The sequence below is a fragment of the Coturnix japonica genome, chromosome 34, assembly GCF_054131305.1.
Source record: "Coturnix japonica strain WE chromosome 34, WE-NBRP24, whole genome shotgun sequence".
NCBI classification, from domain to species: domain Eukaryota; kingdom Metazoa; phylum Chordata; class Aves; order Galliformes; family Phasianidae; genus Coturnix; species Coturnix japonica.
In genome coordinates this window covers 4,802,997-4,827,334 of record NC_140696.1, presented here as the reverse complement: position 1 = coordinate 4,827,334, position 24,338 = coordinate 4,802,997, and the positions used below count along the sequence as shown (strand labels likewise).

Genomic DNA, 24,338 nt, shown 5'->3' with positions numbered 1-24,338 from the left:
AGGCACATTGGTGATAAACAAGGCCTCTAGACAGAGCACAAAGGTACGTACATACATGACTTACCAGCCTTGATTTTAGCAAGTTAAAACAGGATGTGGCAATAATTTGTTAGATCAAGAAGAAGGAAGAAGTTGTGGGTGGAATTAATTCTATAACCATTTATTTTCATAAAATCTTAATAACTGGCAATTGCACAGTTCAAGAATGGAAATATTCCATATAAAAGGACGTGAAGGTTGTTCACACACGCAGGAGTTTGCACAACAAATAAGAGGTGATGTAGCATGCAATTACCAGATCTAGGGGTGTGGCAGTGACAAGCTGTTCTACCTTTGTTCAAATTAAAGTAATTCATGTGTATCACCAAGAGGGACAATGAGGGACTGAGTGAATAAGCCAAGCCACTCACATTCCTGCACACTGCGATAAAACGCGCTTAGTGCTAAGCTCGTAGCAACATAATGCTCTTACTTTTCCAAATGGACAAATTATACATCCTGTGAATGAATTGCAAGCCTCCCTTATTACTAGAGCTTTCGCACTTCCTCACTTCACTGAGCTTTGCCAACAGCAGCAATAGTTTATAATATATATGTTAACGCACACTTTGCGTATCCATACTCCAGACACATAAAATGTGAAGAAAAACAGGTAAGGAAGGACACTTGTCCACAGTGATTTGTCACTACGGATCAAAGGACAGATTTCCCCCAACATGATGAAGATTCTGCATAAAAGTTCATGGTAAGGATCAGTTCTCTGTTTTCAGAGGAGTCCTCCGCTGGGATCGTCTCAGAGGGACCTTCTGATTGCTTTTTCTCCTTGCTGGAGATTCTACTTTCCACTCTCGTGGCACGGATGGTCTAGGAAGAAACAAAGCCATCGTGTATTTTAAAGCACTCCAGCATTCCTTCTCACTGTGGTCACTGTTTCGGATCTAGATTGAACTTACAGTTTGTCTGGTGATGTCAAACAAATAATATCTCCCGACTGCTCCTCGGCCTCTTTATTCTCTGCAAATAATGCACATATTTTCATGTTTTTAAAATGCCACAGATTCGATCATTTGGGTTTTTACCCCCTCACTTTGAGATAGAATTGTGGGTAACTTGCCTTGAGCAGAACCAGGTGTGTGTGTCAAGCTGATGCAACTGACCCCAGCACCAAAAGTCAAGTCATTAATGGTCTCTGAAAGAAAAAAATACACGTGAGCCAGCTGTCTGTGACACAGCCAGAGGGAAGACAAGCTGCAGTGCAACACCCAGGTGTTACACTGAATAAGTATATCCAGTTCACTGCAAGCAGTTAGGCAGAGCATCTCCCTTCTCCAACCCATCAGATCTCAGGGCCTCTCCATCAGCCTCAAATCAACGCGCTGAATCTGATGGGCCATCTGTGCACATCACGTTCATACTCCTGAATTACAGCCTTCCCTGTGTGTGGAGGAAACTAATCTACGTGTGGGACATGGATGGTGCACCTCCTTGTCCTGCATTAGGTGCTAGAGCCACACCTCCCATTGCAGCTTAGCCACCATCCATAATGATGATGGCACAGAACCTCATGAACTGCCCTCAGCAGCACAGTCAGATTGGTTACATGGCCCAGACAAGGCAGAATGGGGCCCTTAAAGGCTGACAAAGGATTTGATCAGCCCTTCCAAAAGGAACTGTTTGCAGCCAGACAAGGAATCACTTGACAGGGAAGCTAGGTAGAATTTAGCTTGCCTGAACAGGCCATGCTTGTCAGCTGTCACTTTCCTGTCATTTATCTCAGGAGAGATGTCACAGTATTCAGATTTTTCTTCTCTCAGCTCTCTGTTTTACGCTCCTGTTTCCCAGAAACCTTCACAAGGAATTACAGTAGAGAATGCTTTATTGAGTAGGAAATGGAAACTCTGCTAAAGAGCTGCCATCAAGTGAGGCTTCCCTCGCAATCAAAGAAAGGTATTATGTTCAAAACATGTGTTTATGTATCACAGTGAATAAATCTACACTTGTCCAGACTCACTCAGCCATTCTCAAAGTAATGAGCAGGAGAGATAAGGAGGTGACAGACAGAGGGGACAGACTGACAGGACGGTTGAGTAAGATAAAGAGACAGCTGTTGTTCTCAAGTACAAAATGATTTACAAAGAGCTGCAGCTCCAACAGTGTTAGAACAATGTACCTGGGGGGAAAAGAAAATGTTCCCTTTTGATTGTCTGTCAGCCTGCAAGACCCAGCAGCACCATGCAGATGGTTCAACACAGTAACCAAAACGATACTGCTTCATACAGTTTGTCTCCCCACCAAAGGAGCCTTGAAACTAAGTAGGAATTCAGCCTTAGTACCACTGCAGATTAACATTCTTCCTCCTTGCATGCCATATGGTGCTTATGCTGAAGAGAAACAGCCATGCAAGCTTCCAGACAGAGATATGGCAATTAAAGATCTCCGCTCTCTAAAAACATACCCCAGTTTCTTTTTTGCACAAAGATCATTGCCTGCTGTTCAGCCAGCAAGGAGAAACATCCAGACAGACAAATCGAGCCAAACAGTGGAGCGTACAGGGAGGAGAAGGGCCAGATTTTCCAGTGGATGCACATGACTGCCACTGCTTTGCTCCTGCCTGCTCGCGGATGTCAGGTATTTGCAGACTCCCACACAGCTCACTGCCTTATTGGCTATGTGCCGCTGGCTCTCCTGTGTGCATGCAGGTCAAGTATTTGCACAGACACAGGCAATAGGAAAACAAACCCACACTCAGATACCTGCATTTCTAGATCATCATCACTGCCCCACAAACATGGACAACTGCCTCATGACAACTGACCTGTCAGATGCTCACCTGGACTCCTAACTTAATTGGAGTTCACTCCTGAGCAGGGGAAGTTTAGTGTAATGAGAAACAGAGACCTAAAGGAGTTCAATGTGTCCACAAACTGACATATAGCAAGGAAATCTGCTGAAAGTCAGCTTCATTTGTAAGACTGCAGAATGCTGTCAGGAAAAAAACCCATTCCAAAAAGGCATAGCTTTTGAAGGTCAGCTTCTGTGAGATGGCAATTCAGCTGCAGTGGATATAAGCACAGCAGACTCACAATTTGTGTACTAGAGATTCATCATTATGTATTTTCACTTTAATGCCTACAGCAGAGTCAAAAAAAAGAAAGAACAACTACATCATTCCTTCTCTAAAGCTCAGTTCAGTTCTTCCTTAGGGCAGAACAATCAGAAATGACTGTGCAGGTTATTAATCCTCCTTGAGCAGATCTCCGTGGTATCTCAATTGACACAGCTCACTGCATGCTCTAGTGACAGAAGCAGGTCACAACTCACCTGGGATCTTTTGTTTGGACAAAAGAATCTCCTGTTGTACAGCTGAAAAGGACTGAACCCCGAGTATTTCCCCCTGCAGCAGGGTTCTGTAATTCAATGCTAAGCTACACTCTAAGTATTAAGGGACAACAGAATCCTGCACAGCCTGGGCAGCGTAACCTGCTAAGGAATTATAACAACATGCCTTCTCAGCAATCCTCAGTTGATAAAAGAAGAAAGGGCAGTGGGTTCGTTGTTATTTTAGGCTGCTGAAAATGTTTTCATGCACTGATTCAATCTGTAACACCCTGTGACGTATAAACGAAAACCGTATTTGAAGCATCCTTTCCCATGAGACCTTCAGTTTCAGAGTAATTCTGATTTACCACAGCCATATTTCTCTATTTATCTATTGCTAATCCTGACTAGTTTCCTCTGCTCTTCAGGGAAGCCACACATTGTTACCTCTCTTACAGAAGGAGTGCTCAGCCCAATTTGAAAGAGTTCTGTTGGATTACTTACGTTCTGGTGTGCTGATTGCACGGCCCCCCACAGGAACGTGTGCTCCAGTAGACAGCTTATTCATGCTTTGAAAAGAAGCTACATATAACAAGAAAAGAAGAATAGAAATGTTCAGAGACCTCCTGGGTCTAACAACCATGCTGTGTCAACTAGACCCAGGCCGACACTGAACCAGTTTGCAGCAATCTTTCTACCTTGCTTGCTGTTAGCTGTGCTTGGTGGAAGCGAGTGAGCTGATAAAATTCCCCCGGCACTCTTGCTGCGTTGCTTGCTTCTGGCCTTTACTGCTCTCGAGGCAGAGTTCAGGATGGCAAGTGTGCTCAAGGATGCCGGCCTACAGGGCAAAAGACAGACAGTAACACTGAAGTGACTTCTTGCTGCAAGCCAAGGTGAAAAGCATGACATGAGGAAGAGTCCTGCTCCCTCCCAACCCCTTACAATCTCAGGGCCAAACATAGATTTCACATTGTGAATTTCACACCACTAAGAGAGAACAGACAAACAAAGGAATAGGCCTGCAGAACTGCAACCTGTAATATAAAGAAACCCATACCTGTGACCATATAAGGGCTGCTTCGGAACACCAGTTCTAGGTGTAGTAAACTCAGAAGGCACAGAGAATGGAAGTGACCCAAGGGATGAGACTTGCCTCCCAGCAACAGGGGATTGGGCATTATCACTCCGGGCACCAGAAGGTAACGGCATCTCCAAAGATGGAGGCTGCTGCAGAAAGGAAAGAAAGAGCAAATCTAAAAACAGACTAAATGCAGACAACTCTAGATAGGAGACATCCAGAACAGCTTGCTGTGTGATTGAATCCTTTGTGTGATGGACTTAAATGGATGGTCAAAATTATAACGAGTAGCAAATAGTAAGTTATGATGGGATATGTATATTCTAGTTTAAAGGTCTATATATATATAGGTGCTTCTGTAGGTCAGCAGAAAAAGAAAGGAGCTGCCAGGGTAAAAGTCATTTCATTTTAAGGTAGGTATCTAAAATGATTTGGGACAATTGAGCCAAGCATGCCGACTCTAAAAAAAGATCTGCATGACCAGCACAGATATAAGTTTCCATTCCATTTAAGTATAAAATCAGCCAAAATAAACCCTTTTCTTTTTGACCCATTTATCATCTTTATCACTCTGGAAAAAGAGTGATACAGCACGTAAGCACCAACAGTGGAAAATTAGACTTCCTTTTAAGTTGAATTGTTTTTATATTAATTGTTTGCTATTTGCCTTTGGCTGACGTGTGTTGTTTGCTGCTTTTCTAACATTAAATGAGTTTGAAACCAAAGCCTCGGTCAGCAGATGCACAGAAGTATGAGAACGTTACAACATCCACAGATGTACAGAATGTAGGTGTTATTTGTATAATTTTTGTATAGACTTCTGTAGAGCAGTCAGAAGGCATACAGAGTTAACAGCCCCACCAACCTCTGCCTGCGATGGCGAGACTTGCTCTTGGTCTGACTTTTCCTTTTCCAGCTGCTCTTCATACTTCTTCATATCATACTCCAGTTCGGCTGCCAGCTGCTTGTCCACAGCAAAGAATTCTTTGATTTCATTTCGGTAGTCTTGCATCATTTCCTACAGCAATAGAGAATATTTAAACCCTTTCAGAAATCTCTCCTGACTACTGATTCATGTCTCCATTCAGATCACAGCTGCTTAAGTGCAAAAGGAAATACCAGTTGGTAGAGCAGAGGTGTTTTTAACAGACTAAGAGTTTAAACTCCAATTTGTACTTCAGAACATGAAAAACCTTTCCAGCATTCAAGCTTTCTGCCCACATTCCATGAGGAGGCTCACACGTAACACACTGTGAGATCCCAATCTAAAATCCCTCCACCTCCTGCTTTATTTAACACAGTGGCAGTGTCACAACATCATATGCCTTCCAAATTTCCTTCTAAGAAGGCTGTTCGCTCCATTACTGGTTATGTACCTAACACATTAAGTTAAGAGGGGGAAAAAAAGCCAACAAGAGAACACTCCTCCTTACCCGTAAGTAGACCATAAGGTCCCTAAGAGCTGGGATCTTCTTCCGCTCCATCAAAGATTTCAGCTCAGCGATTATTGGGATGATGTTTTCTATGAAATTCTTCTTTTGAACCTTTGTTTAAACAAGGCACAAACAGTTACGAGATGCAACAAAGGAGAAATCACTCTGTTGTTACATGAATGGCCTAAGTGAAAGGAATTACTGCTTCATAGCATAGGAATTATCACAATTAAGCCCACTTTTATACTGCACGTGTACAGGTTAGGCTTTTAACCTAAATGGGAGTCTTTCAAGATGGATCACTGAGTCTGTTGTACATTGAAAGCAAATTGTCTAAAGGTGCACCAAAAACCATTTAGGCTCAGATGCTTTAACAATAGGAGACGTGTAGAAGCAATTTAAACAAATTAAAGCTGCTTTTTCTTTTCTTAAACAGGAAATGCATTTCTGATCATTGCAACTGACCCCTCACAAGCACAATGGTCTGTTACAAATCTAGCCTTAACATCTTGTTTTCGCAATACACAGTGCTTCCATACAGGCCCTCAGGGCAGAGTGGATCTACAGCCAGAGCCTGAACAACAACATATATGTATTGGATGCCCTTGGTACCAATACATGAATAATGCTTGCCAAGTCTCTGCAACACAGAAAGCTAGAACTCCTCTCAGCACTGTGGACAGTCCTCTTTCCAACCAGATCCAAGTGCCATTTACCTGTGAGATGAGCTTTTTTTGTGCTGCCTGCATGACAGCATTAGCCATTGCCATTTCATCTTCATCAGGCTGAATGTCTTCTTCAGGTTTTGATCTCATAGTCGACAGCTTGATTTCTTTGCAACTAAGGATAGCAAACGTATCTGAGAGCAGCTCACTGGCTTCCATGTCCAATGGAAGGACCCCATCCACAAAGCATGCTGGAACAGGAAGGGAAGAAGTAAAAATCACTTCAGAGGAAAAAACAGTGCCAGGAAAGACAGAAAAGTAACACCATAGGACTCACAGCCTTATGGGTTTATTTAAATGGACACAAGTTGTCTGCCAGATTAATTATCTTTTTTTCCTGAAGGTGGCCCCTACCCAGGACACTGTGGCTGATCTTTGTTGTAATGCTGAACCTCTGCTCGTCTGTAAAGTGGTCCAGTAGGAACTTGTAGATATACATCCTTTTTTCTTCGTTATCTTTTCCTTTCAGAGAGAAGAGCTTCTTTGCCCTGTAGTAGAGAAAGACATTTTACGTGGTTAAGTCACATTATGCCATCTCACAAAAATAGTAAGACTTGAAATCAACAAGGAATATCTGCATGTCAAATTCAAGACCCATCAGTGTGCCAGGATACCACACACTCCCACAAATTACATGCAGAAATTCTCCCACTTAATTTAACACCATCTCCTTGAGCTGTTTTCCCCCTACTGCATACATAAATATGAAGTACCACAAATGCTTTCTGTAACCAAAGTCTGCGTGGCCACCATTCAGGAGTAAGGAGGTAGAAACAAGCTCAACTGACCTCTCGCTCTGTGGGAACCTGTTGTACTTCTCATGCTTCTCGTAGCTATTGAAATGGAAGATGCACTCAATGAAGTGCTGGGAGAACATTAATGGATTCCTCTTCAGCAAGAGATGCACCAAGCAGAACTCTGCAAAACTAGAAAGGAAAGAGAAGTCACCCCTGAAACACAGCAGAGGGTCACAGGCAGTACAGGAGGAGTTCTCCACTCCTGAGTCTCCCTCAACACGCCCATTTAATACCTGCCCAGTTATATCTGGGCTTAAACAACATACTAGCTTATTGACCTTAAGCTCTGCAGTACTGCTCTCTTATTGCCATTGAAACAGAGGCAGAAATAAATTTAACTTGAATGCAGGCACAGCATTTTCATTATCTTTATGAGTGAAGCCCCTGAAACACAGCACTTTCTGCAAAAAGTTAATCACCAGAAGTCTGGCAGGAGCTGAAAGTCAATCTCAGACTTGAAGAAAGTATTTTTTATGTAGATACAGCCTCTGAATGCAGATGCAAAGAAAAAGGCTACCAATGAAATAGCAGCGTGTTCCACAGCTAGAATTCAAGGAACAAGATGCTGCAATGCCACCACCTACTGGAAAGATATTTTTGCATACTAAAAAAAGAAGAGCAGGCTTGAATATGCAACTTGTAAGCAATGATGGGTTGACAGCCCTGGGAAGAGCAAACTTAAGTTTGGATGTTCCAGGCAGAAAGTTGTCCAAGTCTCACTGGCACCCAGCATCAACACAACCTTCCATCCTTGGAGGAAAATGCCTCTCATTTCCCCTAAAGCAAAGCAGCTTCAGACTTGGAAACACACAAAAACTTCACGTGTGTGTACTTATGATCAGCGTGCGCCATTCTTTTGCTATGTCAAAGTACTACAGAATGTGGCAGAAAGCTTAAAAAGGCCAGGCATAAAGAACAGAGTACATCTGTGCTCCTCAACACCTCCAGTATTTTACAGGTGAGTATTTTACCTGGCAATATCTGGATTTGGATCCACCAAGACACTAATGAAACGGAAGAAGAGACAGTCCTTCCATTTCACAAACTCCTCCTAGAAGGAAAGGACAGATGATAAGTAAGCCTGAACCAGGGAAAACCTCATGTGAGGCTTCACAGAGCAGCCAGGGCAGTATCTGATGGAGCCTGCCAGAACATACATCGAAAAATAAACAAGCTATACAACTTCACCACTATGTACAGAAAATAAACCTCAAAAAGACAGTTCTAGGAGATGCTTGAAGCAGAATAAGCACACAGCATCCAGGTTCACCAATAAAAAAGCAGAATCAAGAAAAATCTGCTTTCCAGTGCCAAAGGCACAGATGCTCCTCAACGCTTTTGTGAGAGCCAAACACACTCCAAATCTGCTTTGTTTGGCTTCACGTGAACACCGGAGGGGCAAATATTGTCAGCCTCTCCACTTCCACAACTTTAAAACAATAAGCAGAGGTGGAGGGAAAAGGTGCTGTGATGCTCAGTACATTCATACATATAGGAGCAAAATGGAAGGGGATTCACAGAAACCAAGATAAGAGAACCACTGAATAAAAATAATCTTGTTATCCAGCTGTGCTGAGCATCACCAATGTTTGCCCACCTTGAGAAATAGTATCAAAATGCATGTTTGAAGCCTTCATAAGTTAAGAAACATTACAGCTATGCTCCAGAATCAAGTTGTAAGCAATAAGCTCTCGGTCAGTGCTCAGTACAACAGAAGGGGACTTCTGTTTACCTGCAGAAGGTTGGTAATCATAATCAATGTCTGCTTCCGAATGAAGGGATATGGGTCCTTCAGGCACAAGGAAATGTTGGGGATGTATCTGTCCACCATGGTGGTGTAGCGGATACAAAGGTCACACATAACAATGACGACGTTATTGCGAACAGCCACGTCGTGTGACACCTCCAGCTCTCGAGCCAGAGCTGCAATGCACTTCTTTGCCAGATCCTCATGCTGCAAACACAGTTTACCTGTGAAATAGAGATGAGACTGTCAGCGCTGTGAATATATTCCTAACCACCACAGCTCTGAGCCCAGGATGAGCCAAGAGAAGAATCGGGTAGTAAACAGGTGAATAAACAAGAAACATATGCTGAAACTTGACGAGCAATCTGCACCACCTCTCAAAGAAATTATACTTCAAGGAGTTCTTCCAAACTCTTTTTAGACCTATACTGTGGGCCTCTATGCCAAACTCCCTCCTTCACAGCGAACTATTCCTGTGTACGGGGTATTATTCAAAGCAGCTAAAAAGAACAGCCCCAGCTGTCATAGGCATCACAGGGAGACACCCACCTCCAAGAGCATTACTAAACCAACTGAAAATAAAATAGCCTGCATTCTAACATTACTTCTTCCTAACTGTTTCTAAGCTCGGTGCAAGAAATATTAAGGTTCCCAAAGCAGTTAAGGAAAGAATGATTCTATCTGCAACAGATACAAGATTTGCTCATATATACAGTGGGGCTACAATACCCAAAGTTTCACTTAGCACATTTGTAAATTGGGATTACAGATTTGACCAGGTTCCTATGACAAAGAAGCCCATATAATACTAAGGAGAACAAGTAACTACATACAGAAATTCTGCTCTACGCTGCACCAAAAGCATCAGGTTTTCTTCATCCTCTGTTGAGCACCCTACTACAAATTAGAAGATCACTCAGCTAGACAGAAACCAATCCTGAGTACAAGGACAGCATATGCCTGAAGAGTACTATATAGGAAAAATGCATCAACAGACTTGAAAAACAGTCTCATAGACTTTTATGGTTTGTGCAACTTGTTACCATGGATATTTGCATTGCTAAGAAGCGAAACAAAACACTGAGTGCTGCATCTATCTGTTAGAGCTGACGTGGCCTTTGAGCAGAACATGAAGCAGAGAGCAGACAGGAAGGGTGGGAACTGGATATAAAGGGCACTCTTGCTGCAGGACAATGCTTACCAAGAGTGATGAATGCATGAGCTCTGATCACAGGAGGCATGGCTGATCCTCTGAACTGGGACAGTGGCTGAGAAGCCGGTATTTCCTCATCATCAGGAGGATTAGACACTAAGAAAGAATGGGTCAGGAAAGAAAATGTGCTTTTTGGGTAACAGCACTGTTGATAAAAGGAAAATTAAAGGCAGAAGGGAAAGAGCCTCACGTTGATCAGAAGCCAGAATGGACTGGATCAAAAGAAAGATGCGTTTCTCCACTTTGGCTGGACACAGCTGTGCAGCCTCACCCAAGAGGAAGAGGTGCCTCACCTATAGAAAGAAAAAGCAATGCTGCAGACTAAGTCTGCAGCTCAGCCACAGCCTTAAGTCAGCAGGACTTTCCTGTGTAACCATTACTGCCATGAACTTAACAGCCCCCTCATTTGGAAAAAATTCACATCCTTTGCCCAGCCCACAAAAGGGAACCAAACTTACCAAGAGATCTTCTTGCAACTGCTCTGCTCCGTCCTCTTTGAGAACTATATTTGAAATATAACTTTCACAAGTGGATATTAAGTCTCCAAACACTTGGTTGAGCAGTTTCTGTTCCACAATGAAACAAAATTAATCAGGCACTTTATTAACATCATGGCTAAGTTCCATTTAGCATCTGCACACATAAATCCCCAATTTGAAAATCCTTATATGCATATAATGTGTTGCTAACTGTGTGCTTGGGCCCATTAGAGAGGCCTTGAAAATACATGCATTAGCACCAGCTCTGGTGTAGAATAGCCTGAGCTTATAGTGAAAGCTTATAGCTTCTAATGGACCAACCCTCAGAAATAGCTGATAGTGCAGGTCTCATTTAGGAATGCAGTAAGTCAACAGACTTTAGTGGCTGGAGCTGGATCCTCTGTGCTCAGTGAGACAATCAAGCAACAGACTGGAGACAGAAGCTGCCTTCAAGAGTCAGTCCTTATACACATGAAACAAACTATTTTAAAAGGAGTATTTTAAGTCGCACCTGTGCCTTTGGGTCACCTGCATACGCACAGCAGAGCTTCTGCAGTGACTCCACAGCTGGGCTAATCACCTCCAGGGGACACTGAAACTCCTTCAGCCAGTGCTTGATGTTATCTGAAAATGAGATGACACACATAGCATGGGGATTTGGTCGGCCAAGCAACCACTCACAGAGAATAACCCTTAGCTAGGAGATAAAACCAAGCTGTACTTTCTACCCTGCAGTTTCTCAGGGCCACTCACCAATCAGTCTCTCACAGGTGCTTTTAGGGAGGTGCTTTGCAACATGACTGACAACAGACAGTATATGTCCTGTAGAATCATTGCTCGTGTTCTGTTGCCTGGAAAACAGCAGAGCAGACAAGCTAAAATTTATGCTTCGGAAAACCACCAACCACAGCAGAAAAATCCACGCATCTTGGCTACGCTCTATCAAGGCAGACTCATCAAACCAAATGAAAACTCAAAAAGCTCAATGTAAGACTTGATGGCTGCACAAATCTGTGGGTTATTGCTTGCCTCCTAGCTACAGAACGTCGTTGCCTGAATAAAGAATGGTGATCTAAGCAGCACTATGTCTATGGAAGGACAGATAGGGCTCACTTCCTCATCCTCACCTCCATCTCTTCCCAGTAGAATAGAGGAGGTCAAAGCACACATACCTGCTGACAGTGTACCAGGATTCGATGACCTTGGAATAATCCAGTTTGGGAGAAGAACTTGCCACCTTAGCAAGCAACATCCAAGCTGGTACAGCATGCTCTGTTTCCACGTGAGACATCACGTTATTGATGAAAGTAGAGGAGAATTTTTTCTGCCGGGACCAAATATGAAAAGCTTTGTTCATATAACAGCTACAAGGAAGAAAGAAAAGAAAGCATGATAAACAAGGAGCAAACAAAACTCTTGGGGTCTTGGAGAACACTAGCAAAATCCAACATCTGCCCATGCTATGACTTCACCTGCCTTCTACCCCCAGTAGATAGGATTTCTGCTATGTGTTTTATTGTTGGTCACTCTTTCTGTTAGAGTTCAGATGGCTGCAGTGCAGATCAGTCCTGATGCACTACAGACCTGGAGTTAATGTGTCTGTCAGACAGAGGAACCTGAATCAGAACAAGCCCAGAAGCTACTTCAACAACCAAAGATTTGTACCAAAGACAGTTTCAAAAAGACAATAGCAGTTTCTATTTAACATCCTTAATGGGACAGCACTGGTTGCATCCTTCTCTTTAACTCTAGCTACCCATTTCACACGGACAGATTTATTCTGAGATATATCAAGCTGCAAGGTACTTCGAGGTCACCAAGTAAAGGTGCCATGAATCTTCAAACTGTGTCATAAAACAGCCCAAATTAGAACACTGACAGTTTTACAGATTGCAAGGCAGCACAACCAGTATCTCATTTTCTATTTCTGAGCTATTATGCCCTGTTGACTAATAAACATACAGCCGGCTTTAATCAATGTTGCGTCCTTGTCATACTGTATTAGCCCATTTCTTCTGCTTCATCCCACAACATTCTGCAAAAGGCAGAATCATTCTATTTGTCATAAGACAAGTAACATATTGTACACCAGAATTAATAAGATCTTCTCCCTTCCTATAGCCTCTCTTGCTTCTGTCATCACAACACCTCCATTTAACATTCATGCTGCTACCAGCGCATCAAGAACAGCAAGTGACATTCCTGTGTATGAACACCAGGGTTTGGAGAGACTGCACAGGTAACAAGAAGAGCAAATCAAAACACTCAGCACAAAGCAAAACTGTGCTCTTCTCACCAACTGCTGGTGTATATGTTTGACAGCTCCTCTGTCCTACGAACTGGCAGAGCAACACAGGCAGCTCACAGCATGACAGCTGCCATCTCTAGAGCAATGTGTGCTTTCATTGTCTGCTTTGAGCAGAGAGTTCAAATAGCTTAAAAAAAATACCCAATACATTCAGTTTTTTGCCCTTGTGCAATAGGTGGCACATGCATTTCAACTGTGGCACTTATTGTTCTGTGGTCACACAGAGGATGGGAAAGCTGAGAACATAAGCCCATGCTTGTATCTTAGTCCTCCGGTCACTAAGCCATTTCCTACCGTAAAGGAAAAGCTGCATGTTTTAATCCTATTAGAAGTTTAATAAAATAATCTGGATTTTGTCCACGAATGCCAAGATAATAAAGGCAACAAAGAGATCCAGTGCACTGGACAAAGGAGTGTTTTGGAAACACCAGAAGAGCCCACAATGAAAGACAGCCACATTTACCTCAGCTCCTGGCTTTCCGAAGTCAGCAGCGTAAGGAGATCCCATGCCAGCACCTGCTTCTTGTCTTCCATCCTGAATTTACTGTAATGCTTAATGTGCTGCAACAAAACCTGATCAAGGCATTCCAAGGCCTTTTCTTGAACAGAAGTTTCAGAGTCCATCACAACAGGCACAACTCCAGTCAACCAAGCCTTGTGCACAAGGACGTCATCGTGCTGGACCTGAGAGAAACACACTGTATTAGAAACATCTCCTTTAGTTATGATGTGGTCCTACAAGCACAGATAAGATCAACGAAAGCCTAGAAACCTTGAGATTCATTTGTTAACTTGTAAAATAAGTTACAATTAGCTTGCTGCTCAACTGGCAGCAGAAAGGACAGTACTCTGACCAAACTACCTGGGCTAAAGCAATGCAATAGTTTGTTTTGAAACTCTATAAATAATTATGAGAGTATTGCAATAAAACTGTAATGCAGATGATTTAGGACTAAAACAAGAAGGTTTTGATTAATACAAACCTTATGCTCCATGACTAAGTTACCAAACCTTTGAGAATAAATAGAAGAGAAGGAAAAACATTACAGTGGCATCATGAACATGCTGTATCACAGCAAAATGATTCAGGTTCTCAAATTTCAGAAGGACAGCAACATAAACATCCCTTCCATGACACATAAAACCAACAGGCAGGGAAAAGAAAAGCATTTCCAGCAGTTGAAAGCATCCCACATAAATGGCAAGTATGTGCAAGTCACTGATTGCAAGTCAAGAGATGATTAAAACAAATACAGAACACAGTCATAAAATCTGGTGAGTGAACAGGTGATTTGCTGTACCCTCATCCTCTTAAACCTACATTTCAGCCATAAGAATTGGTGTTGTTCATTTCCTCACCTCGAGGAGTTCTGTCACAGACTGCAAGGCCTGTTTCCGCACAGAGACTGCGGGGTCCCGGCAACGGTCCTGAAGAGTGGACAAATCTTCTGCAGTGCAAGGGATTGCTTTGTGCTTCAGGATGTTTGTAAAAACCTGCAGGTCAAAAAACAGCATGAGTTCATCGGGAATACGAGCCAGGATGCATGGGGTAATTAATCAGAAATAGATCAATCCCTAATTTAAGTCAACAGGGAATAGAATGTATCGCAATGAAAGGGAAACATAACATTAGTAATTTCTAAGTACCGGGCAGAACTTGATACAGAATGCTAAGAGAACTTCTCAGTCCTTCAGATTTTATAAGAGAATTCTGCATTGAGTCAATGCCACAACTCCCCCTTGAAGCCAATGTTTCTCTTGTTATGACCTACATCTTTCACCTGCCAATAAGAGGGAAAAGAACTGAAAACCTCACAACAAAACAGTTAGAAACCCTTAACCTGAGGTGTTCTCATCCTGATTTATCCTGGAGGGGAAGAACTAAGGGAAAGAGGACTAACAGGGAGAAAGGCAGTCAACAACAGATCCGTATCCTATAAAACAGTGAAATTCACATTGAAGAAGATACCTTTCAAAGTTCATGACTTAATTAATTAAAATGAAGCAAGCAGAAAAGCAGTGCATCCCTCAAAATGATGCCAGATATAGCCCAAACTCTTGCTAACAAGGTAGAAACAAAGCACCTCTTATGCCCCAGTTTGTAAGGAAGTCGCTTAAGTTAAATACCTATTGACATTTGGAAAGAGGCTCTTTTTCTAAATGATGGAATAAGTGAATGCCAGCAAAAGAGTACTAGAATGTTATTTCTTCCTTGCATTATTTACTTATCAAGAACTAGCAAAAATGACCTTTTTAAGGACTGAATGCACTCAGTGGGAATAGCAAGAAGCTACAGCTGGGCAAACTTACATACAGTTCACCGCAGTACTACAGCTCAATTATTTGTTCCAATGGCATTCTGTGTAATCATGCAGAACAAGAAATCATGCAAAGAACACCATACCTGGAGAGCAGATTTCCTCACAGTGGTTTTCTCATCCCCAGCTCTCAGCCTCAGCAGGGCCATGATTTCTTTTCCTATCCAAACCCAGGATAAAAAGAAGTTATAACACCCACCCAGACCTCCCTCTGTACGCTTTGCAGAGCTCAGTTTGTTGCCCAAGGCTTTCAGGAGCAAGAGATGAGGACTGAAAGCACAACAGCAACTAACTGAAAGAATGTGGGCTCTCCTTTGCAGCTGCCATTCTGACAAGGGGAAGAAAAACCCAAAGTTCTTCTATCTTGAAAATAAATCATAGGACATAACACAAAATCTGGTGATATACCAAATCATTTCATACACAGAGCAAAAAGGAATAATCTGTAACTCTCAGTTCTTTTATTTCTGTATATAAAAGGTATCAGGCTGCCTTCAAAGCTGGAAATTAAGTTTTCCTAAGGACATTTTGAACTTGCAAATACAGAAATCTGTTACTTTGAGAGATTCATCTGGAGATCTACCATGTTTCCATTAAGAGAAAGAATTAGTCATTAGGAACCAATAAATATAGGGTCTAAAAGTAGGCTTTTTTTAATCAGAGGAAGCTAAGGGATTTCAATCTGCATGACTAGTGCTTTCTTAGTAGGCAGGTAACTGCAACTGAGTCTTTCTCCTGAGAATAGCTTGACAGAAAAAGCACACAACCTTTTCTTTGCAAGACACTGCCAAGAGAACAGTCATGCTGCTATTGCAAAGGTAACCAAATCTGCTAAAGTGATCAACCTTGGCCAACTGTCATGGATTTCTATGCATAGTGGCATAGGGAAAAAAACCAAACAAGCCCTGAGATCTAAATGGCTGAGAACTAGCAAGGGAATAGAGTGTTTATAGGCTGACAGGCACTGCATATTCTATAGAGTATACTTCACCCTGCAGATTATCCCTACCAGTCTTATCTTTGCCCTTGTGCATTTTGCAAGTTCTGAATATCCTCAGCAAAGATTTATTTTGCTTCTAAAAGACAAGCTGTTTGGTCTTCATAGAAGTGCAAAATTAGCAAGTGTGCCAGACAGCTTTGCTAATGCACCTTGACTGGCTCTGAGAAGCCTGTTTTTTAGCTATCCTCTTGAGCCTCAGACAGCCCTTTTTGATCCAATCCTTTGCTTAATTTGTTTTGCCAAGTGCCAAGCGTATGCTCAGCTGGGTATCAGATACAAAACCAGGCATCCTCTGCCACACAGAGCCTGCAACTGAACAGGGAATACACAATACCTTCAGTGGCCTGGAGGATATTTCTATCTTAGAGAGCAGATTAATGAAATTTATCAGCAAAATGTTTTGAAAGAAAGCTTTCAATAGAGAAGATAGGAGCCTGGTTCATGAAGATATGGAGGGATCCCACATGAAGAGCAGCATGAGAAGTGTAACAAAGACACAGAGGCAGGATGCGAGCTAAGCAGTAAATTGAATTGTCAGCAGTTCAAGAGAGGTGAATAGCAACAACTGAGAGCGAAGACACAGACAGAGGCCTAAATGTGAGGACTCCACATTGAAGAGGAAGAGATTCAATGAAATATCACAGCCACGAAAGCCAACTTTTGTGCTGATTTCATGCCATTAAGGAATCAGATCTAGCACACTGACGTTGCAAATCAGTCCATTTAACCTCCCACTTTGCTTTTAACATCAGCCAATACCTGGTGCTGCTGAGAATTAAATGCTTCCCTGCGTAACAGTGCCAGTCAAAGGTGCTGTGTTTTATGCAGCAAAAATACATCCATTCTTTGTGCACTGAAGCAAGAGGTTTAATTACCCTTAAATCTATGGAGCTCCAAGTACTGCATCCCACATCAATTAGCATCCTTTTGGGAAAGTATAAATTATCTGCTTTGCAATGAGTATTGCTACCACATTAATACAAATGAACACCAGCATTTCACAATTAAATGTATTTCCCAAATTTAAGTGGAAATAGCATTTCCTTACAGCGAGCACTTCCACCCCTTCACCACCTGTGTTTTTTAACAGCTCTCCAGAAAGATCTCTCTGCTCTTTGAGACATGGTCAGCGAACAAGATTCAGAAAACATAATTGTAATTGAGGTTCTGAAGAGCTATCTGAAAGGCTGGTGTAACTGTGACATACCATTCACCATGGCAGCACTGCTGCTGTTTGTCAGCTCAATCGTTTTGAAGCTTGGTAAGGTCTTCAGCGGATGGTTGGACGTAGCTGGAAGAAAAGTTAAAAGCTTAAGAACTGAGCATACATTCACTCAACGTGATTCACCATTAAACAGAGAGCTGCACACATGTCCCACGTTTTATGGATACACATATTTTTAGAAAGCAGCACGCCAAGAAAAGCCTGAGACTTATCATAAGAGAATGACTCCGCACCTTCTTCACTGAGCATCAAACTGGCACTGTTTGTGTTTGCATCCAAGGCTGCACGGTCATAGCCTGCCAAAAAGAAATTAAAACAGAAATTAAATGAATCGCTCCCATTCAGCACGTTCTGTCACTCTGATTTTTAGTTTGGCTTCTTTTTTTTTCTCCTAAGGCAAGTGATCCAACCACACGATGATGTGTGCACGCTTCTCAACTGTGCCATCTGGCCTCTACCAAACCCGAGGGAGTTCAGAATGCCAATCACGAAGATACGAATTTAGCAGAGGCAAAAGGCAACTCAGGATTTAATCAACCCTCAGACAAAAATTAACTTTTTTTTATTGTACAATTTCAGCTTCTCATACATCCGTTAAAGGTATCTCATGGAGTAATCTATTTAGAGCATGTACGCAAAATAACCACCCTCCAAGTGTAAGGCTACAAGTAAGACTCATCTATTACCTCCCTTAGTGACAAACACCAAGGGTGCTCTGTGCAGGTGTAAGGCTATAATGGGATGATAACAGCAGGGTGGCAAAGTCTTTGGCTACAGCAAACAAGAACAAGCCCAAAGGTAGCAGCCATGAATACAGAAACAAAGGAAAAGAGCAGCTTACCTTTGGAAAGCCTCAGGTAGGCAAGGATCTCCAGCAAGAAATACCCTCACCTCCATTGCCAACCTTTAAATGAGGTCTGGGAAAGGGTAGAACCTGGTTCAACCCCTTCTAATCACTCAGGTGCATTGCATGTACCCCAGCTCCCCTGGGTCAGCCCTGCCTTCCCACCAGCTCCATCACTGTTTCAAGCCCTGACTTAGCACTTCTGCTACAGCATGTGTTACAGATCCTGACAACCAGTTCTACTATGTCCCAGCAATTATTCCCCAGACAATTCAAGTAATGCTTCAACCATGCAGTTTACTGACAGTACTTACTCTGTAACAAGTCCTGTATGCTATCCAAAGTAGCAGCAGCTTTCATTTCCAGACAGTGGGCAAAACTGCTTAGAGCTTTGCTACGAACTACAGGTGCTCTGTCTGAGCAGCGGCCAAGCACCATGACCTGCACTAAGAACTCGTGCTTCAGAAACTTCTGGTGATCCAGCGACACTGAGGAGTCCAGGTTTCTCTCAGGCACATCCAACAAAGCTAAAGCTACATCGAGTGCAAACACTCTGTAGGAAATCTGGAGAAATAAGCACACAAGACACTTTGTTAGTATAAAAACAGGCATGGATGTTACCTGCTCAGCCCACCTGCAATAACAGCACTATTCAAGACTGATTCTAAGCTCGCCATCTCCAAAGTATTGCTGTAGTCAAAGTGTGGGACATTAAGGAGATGTACTTACTTTCGTGTGGAGTGAGTATTTATAAAGCCAAGCAATGAAGTCAGCAAGCTCCGTACAAGGGAGTTTATTCAGCAAAGTCACCAAGGCCTGTGCAGCATACGTGCGATAATCAGCTTTATCTGGGACCTGAAAAGCAAGAGCAGCTTACACTGTGATATTCCAACACACCGTCCCAGAAGCCAGGAAGGTCTAAGGAGAAATATTAATGGGGCAATGTGGTGCATTCAGCAAACACTGGGAAGACAATCCCAAATTCCTTGGTCATTGCTTCAGCTCTCACCACAGACAGTGCAAATTCACACCAAAGTCCTTCAGCCCAGTACACACCAAAGCTTAGCATACCTTGGTACAGATATGCTGCAGTAATATTCGAAGAACAGGAAAGGCAACTTCCTTCAGCTCCTCTACCACTGAACTGCACAGAAGAAAAACAAGCACATTTAAGAAAGGCTGTTTTTATAACAGAGCAAAAAAATCAAGTGTAGGGTATTCCTTTTGAAATGCATTTTGAAAGTCAGGAGGGCGGCATGTTCAGGAATCACAAGTGCAAAGTAGGAGACACGGTCAAGAAAGCAGACCTTACCTTCTATACTAACCTGACATTTCAGGCAGAAAAAATTACTTCCAATACTTTTCTACAAGTAGAGGGCAATATGAAAAGCTGCTTTATTCTCAGTCTACTGATTGAATTCTGTCTGGGGATCTCTAGACAAACTGTGTTTTTGAACAACACGGATCCTCACACAGAAGAACAACAAAGGCAAAATATATCCTTAAGCAAGAGACAGCAAAGAGCTGAAGAGAAAGTGAACTGCATGTTAATAGAAAGCAAACCACTGAAGGTATGTCCCCTCCACTCACTGTCTAGCAGCTCCTTATTTCTCCTCCAACAGCAAGTTCAGTAAACTTACATTAAAGAAATTTTAATTAAACCTTAATTGCGCAAACAACATCAAAGTCATTCTCAGTTTGTCTCACCCCTTTATCAACCAAAGAGTAAAGCAAAGGCAGCCAGAAGAAAGAACAGACCTGCACAGAAAGGATAGTGTCAGAGCTTTGTACTTCACCTGATGAATTTTACAGCCTGATTCCTGGCACTGATCACAGCTGATGTGATTGCAAGGACCGTGTGTCTGGAACCTGTGCCACCCTGCACCATTAGAATGACATTGAGGATTCGATGGAAGACACAGCGAAGAATCTGGAAGGAAAAGGTTATCTTCAGGTTCACCTTCAGCAACAAGATAGATCTTCATCTACCTTGAGCAGAGCAGATAGATCAGCACTCTTAACCATGGCTATGAAATGACTCTGAACCAAACAATAGCACCTGACAAATGATGACCTCTAGTGGAATAATGCAGGGCGGACACAATAACACAAGAAACATCTTTCCTAGCATGTTTTACCACCACGTGCATGTGAATGTTTGCAGTTTCCTCCCTGCTGCACTCAGGGACCACAGCATGTATCATCATCCTGATGCTCCCTGAGCAGCCTAACAGGAGAGACAGGGAACATGCAGCGGATCTGAAAGAGGGAGCTATTAGAGCTTCTTTATACTACAAATGTAAACCATTCTGAAAAGCTGCACTGAAACACTGAGGTGGTTGAGACACACAGGTTTCCTGGCTGCTGAAGTTGGGCAGCTACTAAGGCAAGAATACCAGGTTAGCATGTACTTAGCTCCAGGCTTACTTGACTAAATGGCCAACAGCACCCTGGTTTCCTAGCTCAAAACTAGTTCAGATGGGATTATGCTGATTCCGAAGCACAGCAGCACAGTCACACCCACAGTTCAAAAGCTCCATCTCCAAAGAGCAGCACACAGATAAGCAGGAGATGACACAGCGTGCTTGATAATTTAACCAAATAAAAATGTAAAGCTGCAGACAGATTTCTGGTAGAACTGGATGTTGCATGATGATAATATTCTCTGAATTTGCATCCGTCCTGCTTATAATTATTTGAGCACAACACTTCCCTGCTTCCCATCATGCTACACTGCACAATCCAAGCACACAGCACAGCAGCAAGCAGTGCTGGAGCTCCACCTAGCAGGAAACAAGGAAACTTCAGGCAAAGGCAGGACGTTGGAATTATCTTCATTAAGAATCTGAGATCTAATGGCACTGCAGCTGTTCTTTGCATTCGATTCATTTGGCAAGAAGCATTAAAGCACAGAACATAATGAATACAAAATGCAGCATCCAACGAGCCAAAGAAATAAGCACTAGGGATAGGAAAAAAACCATCTTTTACCTCATTTTCTGTGCCATGTAGAGGTGAACACAATAACCACAGTCCGTGGTAGGCCAGCTCAGGGATATACTTGGCACGAGTAATGTTCCTAAACAAAGGAAGGCAGAGATATCGTCATCTCTCATGTGAGAAACATTTACTACAACTAAACACGGCCACTGACTGGAAAACATTCAATATTCACTGAACATTGTTTACTGTTAGTTAGGTGGAACACATCCTAATTATCTCGAGTAAAAGAAATCAATGCTTTCATTTTGGTATAAACAAGATAATAACAACACAAGCGTCGAGGGCTTTACTTTTTAAAGCAGTGTTTAAATAGTCAGAATCAATTGCTCACGTTGTTGCTGAAATCTCAAACTCGCCTTCCACTGGCTCAAAGTTTGTCATTTCAACAAAAGTCTGCAAGGAAAGAAAGCCAAACTTAGCTGATTCACATGAGGACAAGCTGGTCTGGTTAGACACCAGAACACAGAGAATGTGAGCCTTTGGAGCTTTGAAACCACCGCCCCTCAATCAAAGCAGAACATAAGCAGACCCCAGAGCCCACAGGCCCAATACTTCGCATCTCTCACCCAGCTACAGGGAGGGTTGATACCTTATAATGGAACACTAACTGCCCAGCTTGCAACAAATGCTAAGCATGAGGGACAGCCACAGCAGGCACCCCATCCAAGGTTTACATAGAGCAGTTTATTTGGGGGAGCAGCTTATGAAAGGCAGCACTGCCCATGCTCTGTGAGCATACAGTGTTCTGCACTGACTGCAAGCTCGTGCTGGGGGACATAATGTTCTGCTCAAGGAATCTCATTACCTGCAGGCAGTTCTGGAAGCACTGAGGTTTTTCTTTGAGGGAGAACTTAGGTAGAAACCTTAAGAAGTTTTTTAAAAGAAGGAGGATTGCTTTGCGAACTTGAAGGAGATCATCTGTTGAGAAGTAAACGTTCTCAAGATCCTCTTCCTCCTCATCTTCAAGTACCTCTTCCATCTACATTGGCAGATAAGAGAAACAGAATCATCCTATCCCACAGCAGGGACAGATCTCTGTTGCACATTTTGGTGCTTCCCAGCTAACATGTCACAGACAAAGAAGCTTCATTTTTCTATTAGTCAGCAGCCAAAGAACTGCAGCTGATGTTGAATCATCACACCTCTAGAAATTCCTAATCAAAGGGATTGAGAGCATGGATCAACAGCTGAATAAAAGATTAAGAGAAAAAAAAACACAAACACAAGGGCTGAAAAAGCAAAAACAAGTGTCACACTGACCTAGAAGTGAAATAGCTTGTCAATGATTTGCTTGCTAATAGAGATCTGTATCTGAAGATTACACAAACATCTTACACTAGGGGTGTCATTCCAGTTTGCCATTCCTTTTCTTCTGTTTCTTCTTGGCTTGGTCTGAGAGCTTTCAGTATGCATATTCTTCCTCTTCCTCATCAGACTTTGTCCCTGAGGCCAGCATTTCGTCAGGGTTTGAAGACATTTGTCAAACATCACATCGTGGAACATCTGATGAGCTATACTGCCTGTCCAGAAAGGAAAACGTGAGCCATCTTCTGGACACAAAGAGTATTAACCCCTTCCAAGAATAAACAACGCTCTAATCAACAATAAGGAGGTGAAGCCCTTCACTCACCTGGGATTTCAAGCAGTAAGAAGTACAACCCAGCTGCATGGAGAGCATAAACCCTCTGTAGTGCATTGGCTCTTTTATTCAGGCCTTTTTGGACGAAGTGGTGCCACACAGCCACGAGGGCATTACGAGAGATGTTGCTTTCGACAAACAAGCGCCAGATATTCTAAAGCAAAACACGAGAACAACAGTAAGAAACCCAATAATAACAGAACTTCCTATAAGGATATCACAAAGGAAAGGCCTTAAATGAAAAGGTTTGGATATATTTTCAATGTGCAAATCAGCTCCATCTCAAACACTCTGGTGAGTGTGTCAGATGAGAGTCATATGGCGCAGTCTTAGAATGTTGCTGTGAAATAAGGGCAGACTAAGCAACAAAAAGCACAGAGCTCCTGCTGAGCAGCACAGCCCGGCGCCATCCATCCAACTCACCCCTCTGCTCTTGTCATCCCCTGTGGCAAACGGTGCCAGCACCTGGTACAGGGAATTGAAGGCTGCCAGCCCATCCTCCGTGATCTCCTCTTCGATGCGAGGATCCAAAGGCTCAGTTTCATTGAAATCCAGATCCCAGACTGTGCTCACCCACACTGCGAGAATAACAGGTAGAAGTAAATCAGATAACAAAGCAGCTTATAGGCAAAGACAAGAAGCGAATAGAGAGCACGGCAGCCCCATACAGAGCACGGCAGCCCCATACAGAGCACGGCAGCCCCATACAGAGCATGGCAGCCCCATACAGAGCACGGCAGCCCCATACAGAGCACGGCAGCCCCATATAGAGCTGACATAGGGTATCAGTGCCATAACCAAGGCCTACCCTCCCTCAGCGCCCACTGAGGCCCTCAGACACCACCACCCCACAGACAGCCCTTCTCACTCCCCCTTCACACTGATATCTGACCCCACATCACTCTCCCTTCCTCCTCAGCCATTCCCAGCCCTTATCGCAGCCCTTATCTCCCCCATTCCCAGCCCTTATCACTCACCATCCCGTACATCCCTTATCTTCCACTCTGTGAGGATCCCCATCACTTCACCACCCGCCGCCATCGCGCCGCCGCGCTTCGAACCGACCAATCACGCGCCACTTCCTAGCGGCAACCAATCACAGCGCTCCCGGACGCGCGAAATCACTTCCGGACGCGCGAAATCACTTCCGGACGCGCGAAATCACGCTGCCGCGCGACGCATGCGCACTGTGCGACCGGGCCGGGGGGGGG

General features: G+C 43.1%; 1 protein-coding gene across 2 annotated transcripts; it reads right to left on the bottom strand.

The window, feature by feature from the left end:
• Nucleotides 1-144: 144 nt before the first annotated feature.
• Nucleotides 145-24,189, bottom strand: NCAPD3 (non-SMC condensin II complex subunit D3). Of its 2 annotated transcripts, none has more exons than XM_015883901.2 (35): nt 24,105-24,189; nt 23,551-23,705; nt 23,119-23,281; nt 22,824-23,008; nt 22,294-22,467; nt 21,820-21,881; nt 21,477-21,564; nt 20,282-20,415; nt 19,557-19,629; nt 19,215-19,340; nt 18,800-19,049; nt 17,875-17,937; nt 17,624-17,707; nt 15,503-15,576; nt 14,458-14,592; nt 13,562-13,782; nt 11,963-12,154; nt 11,544-11,641; nt 11,302-11,414; nt 10,770-10,877; nt 10,502-10,604; nt 10,300-10,407; nt 9,084-9,322; nt 8,323-8,402; nt 7,343-7,480; nt 6,909-7,042; nt 6,546-6,745; nt 5,830-5,940; nt 5,262-5,414; nt 4,376-4,545; nt 4,017-4,156; nt 3,823-3,900; nt 1,115-1,189; nt 954-1,014; nt 145-864 (listed from the first exon to the last, which is right to left on the bottom strand). In XM_015883901.2, the coding sequence occupies exons 1-35, from the start codon at nt 24,166-24,168 to the stop codon at nt 753-755; spliced, it is 4,464 nt and encodes a 1,487-aa protein (XP_015739387.2). In that variant the 5' UTR covers nt 24,169-24,189; the 3' UTR covers nt 145-752. The 2 variants fall into 2 exon arrangements, with proteins under 2 accessions (XP_015739387.2, XP_015739388.2); XM_015883902.2 differs by having other exon boundaries at nt 4,376-4,542.
• Between the last annotated feature and the right edge of the window lie 149 nt (nt 24,190-24,338).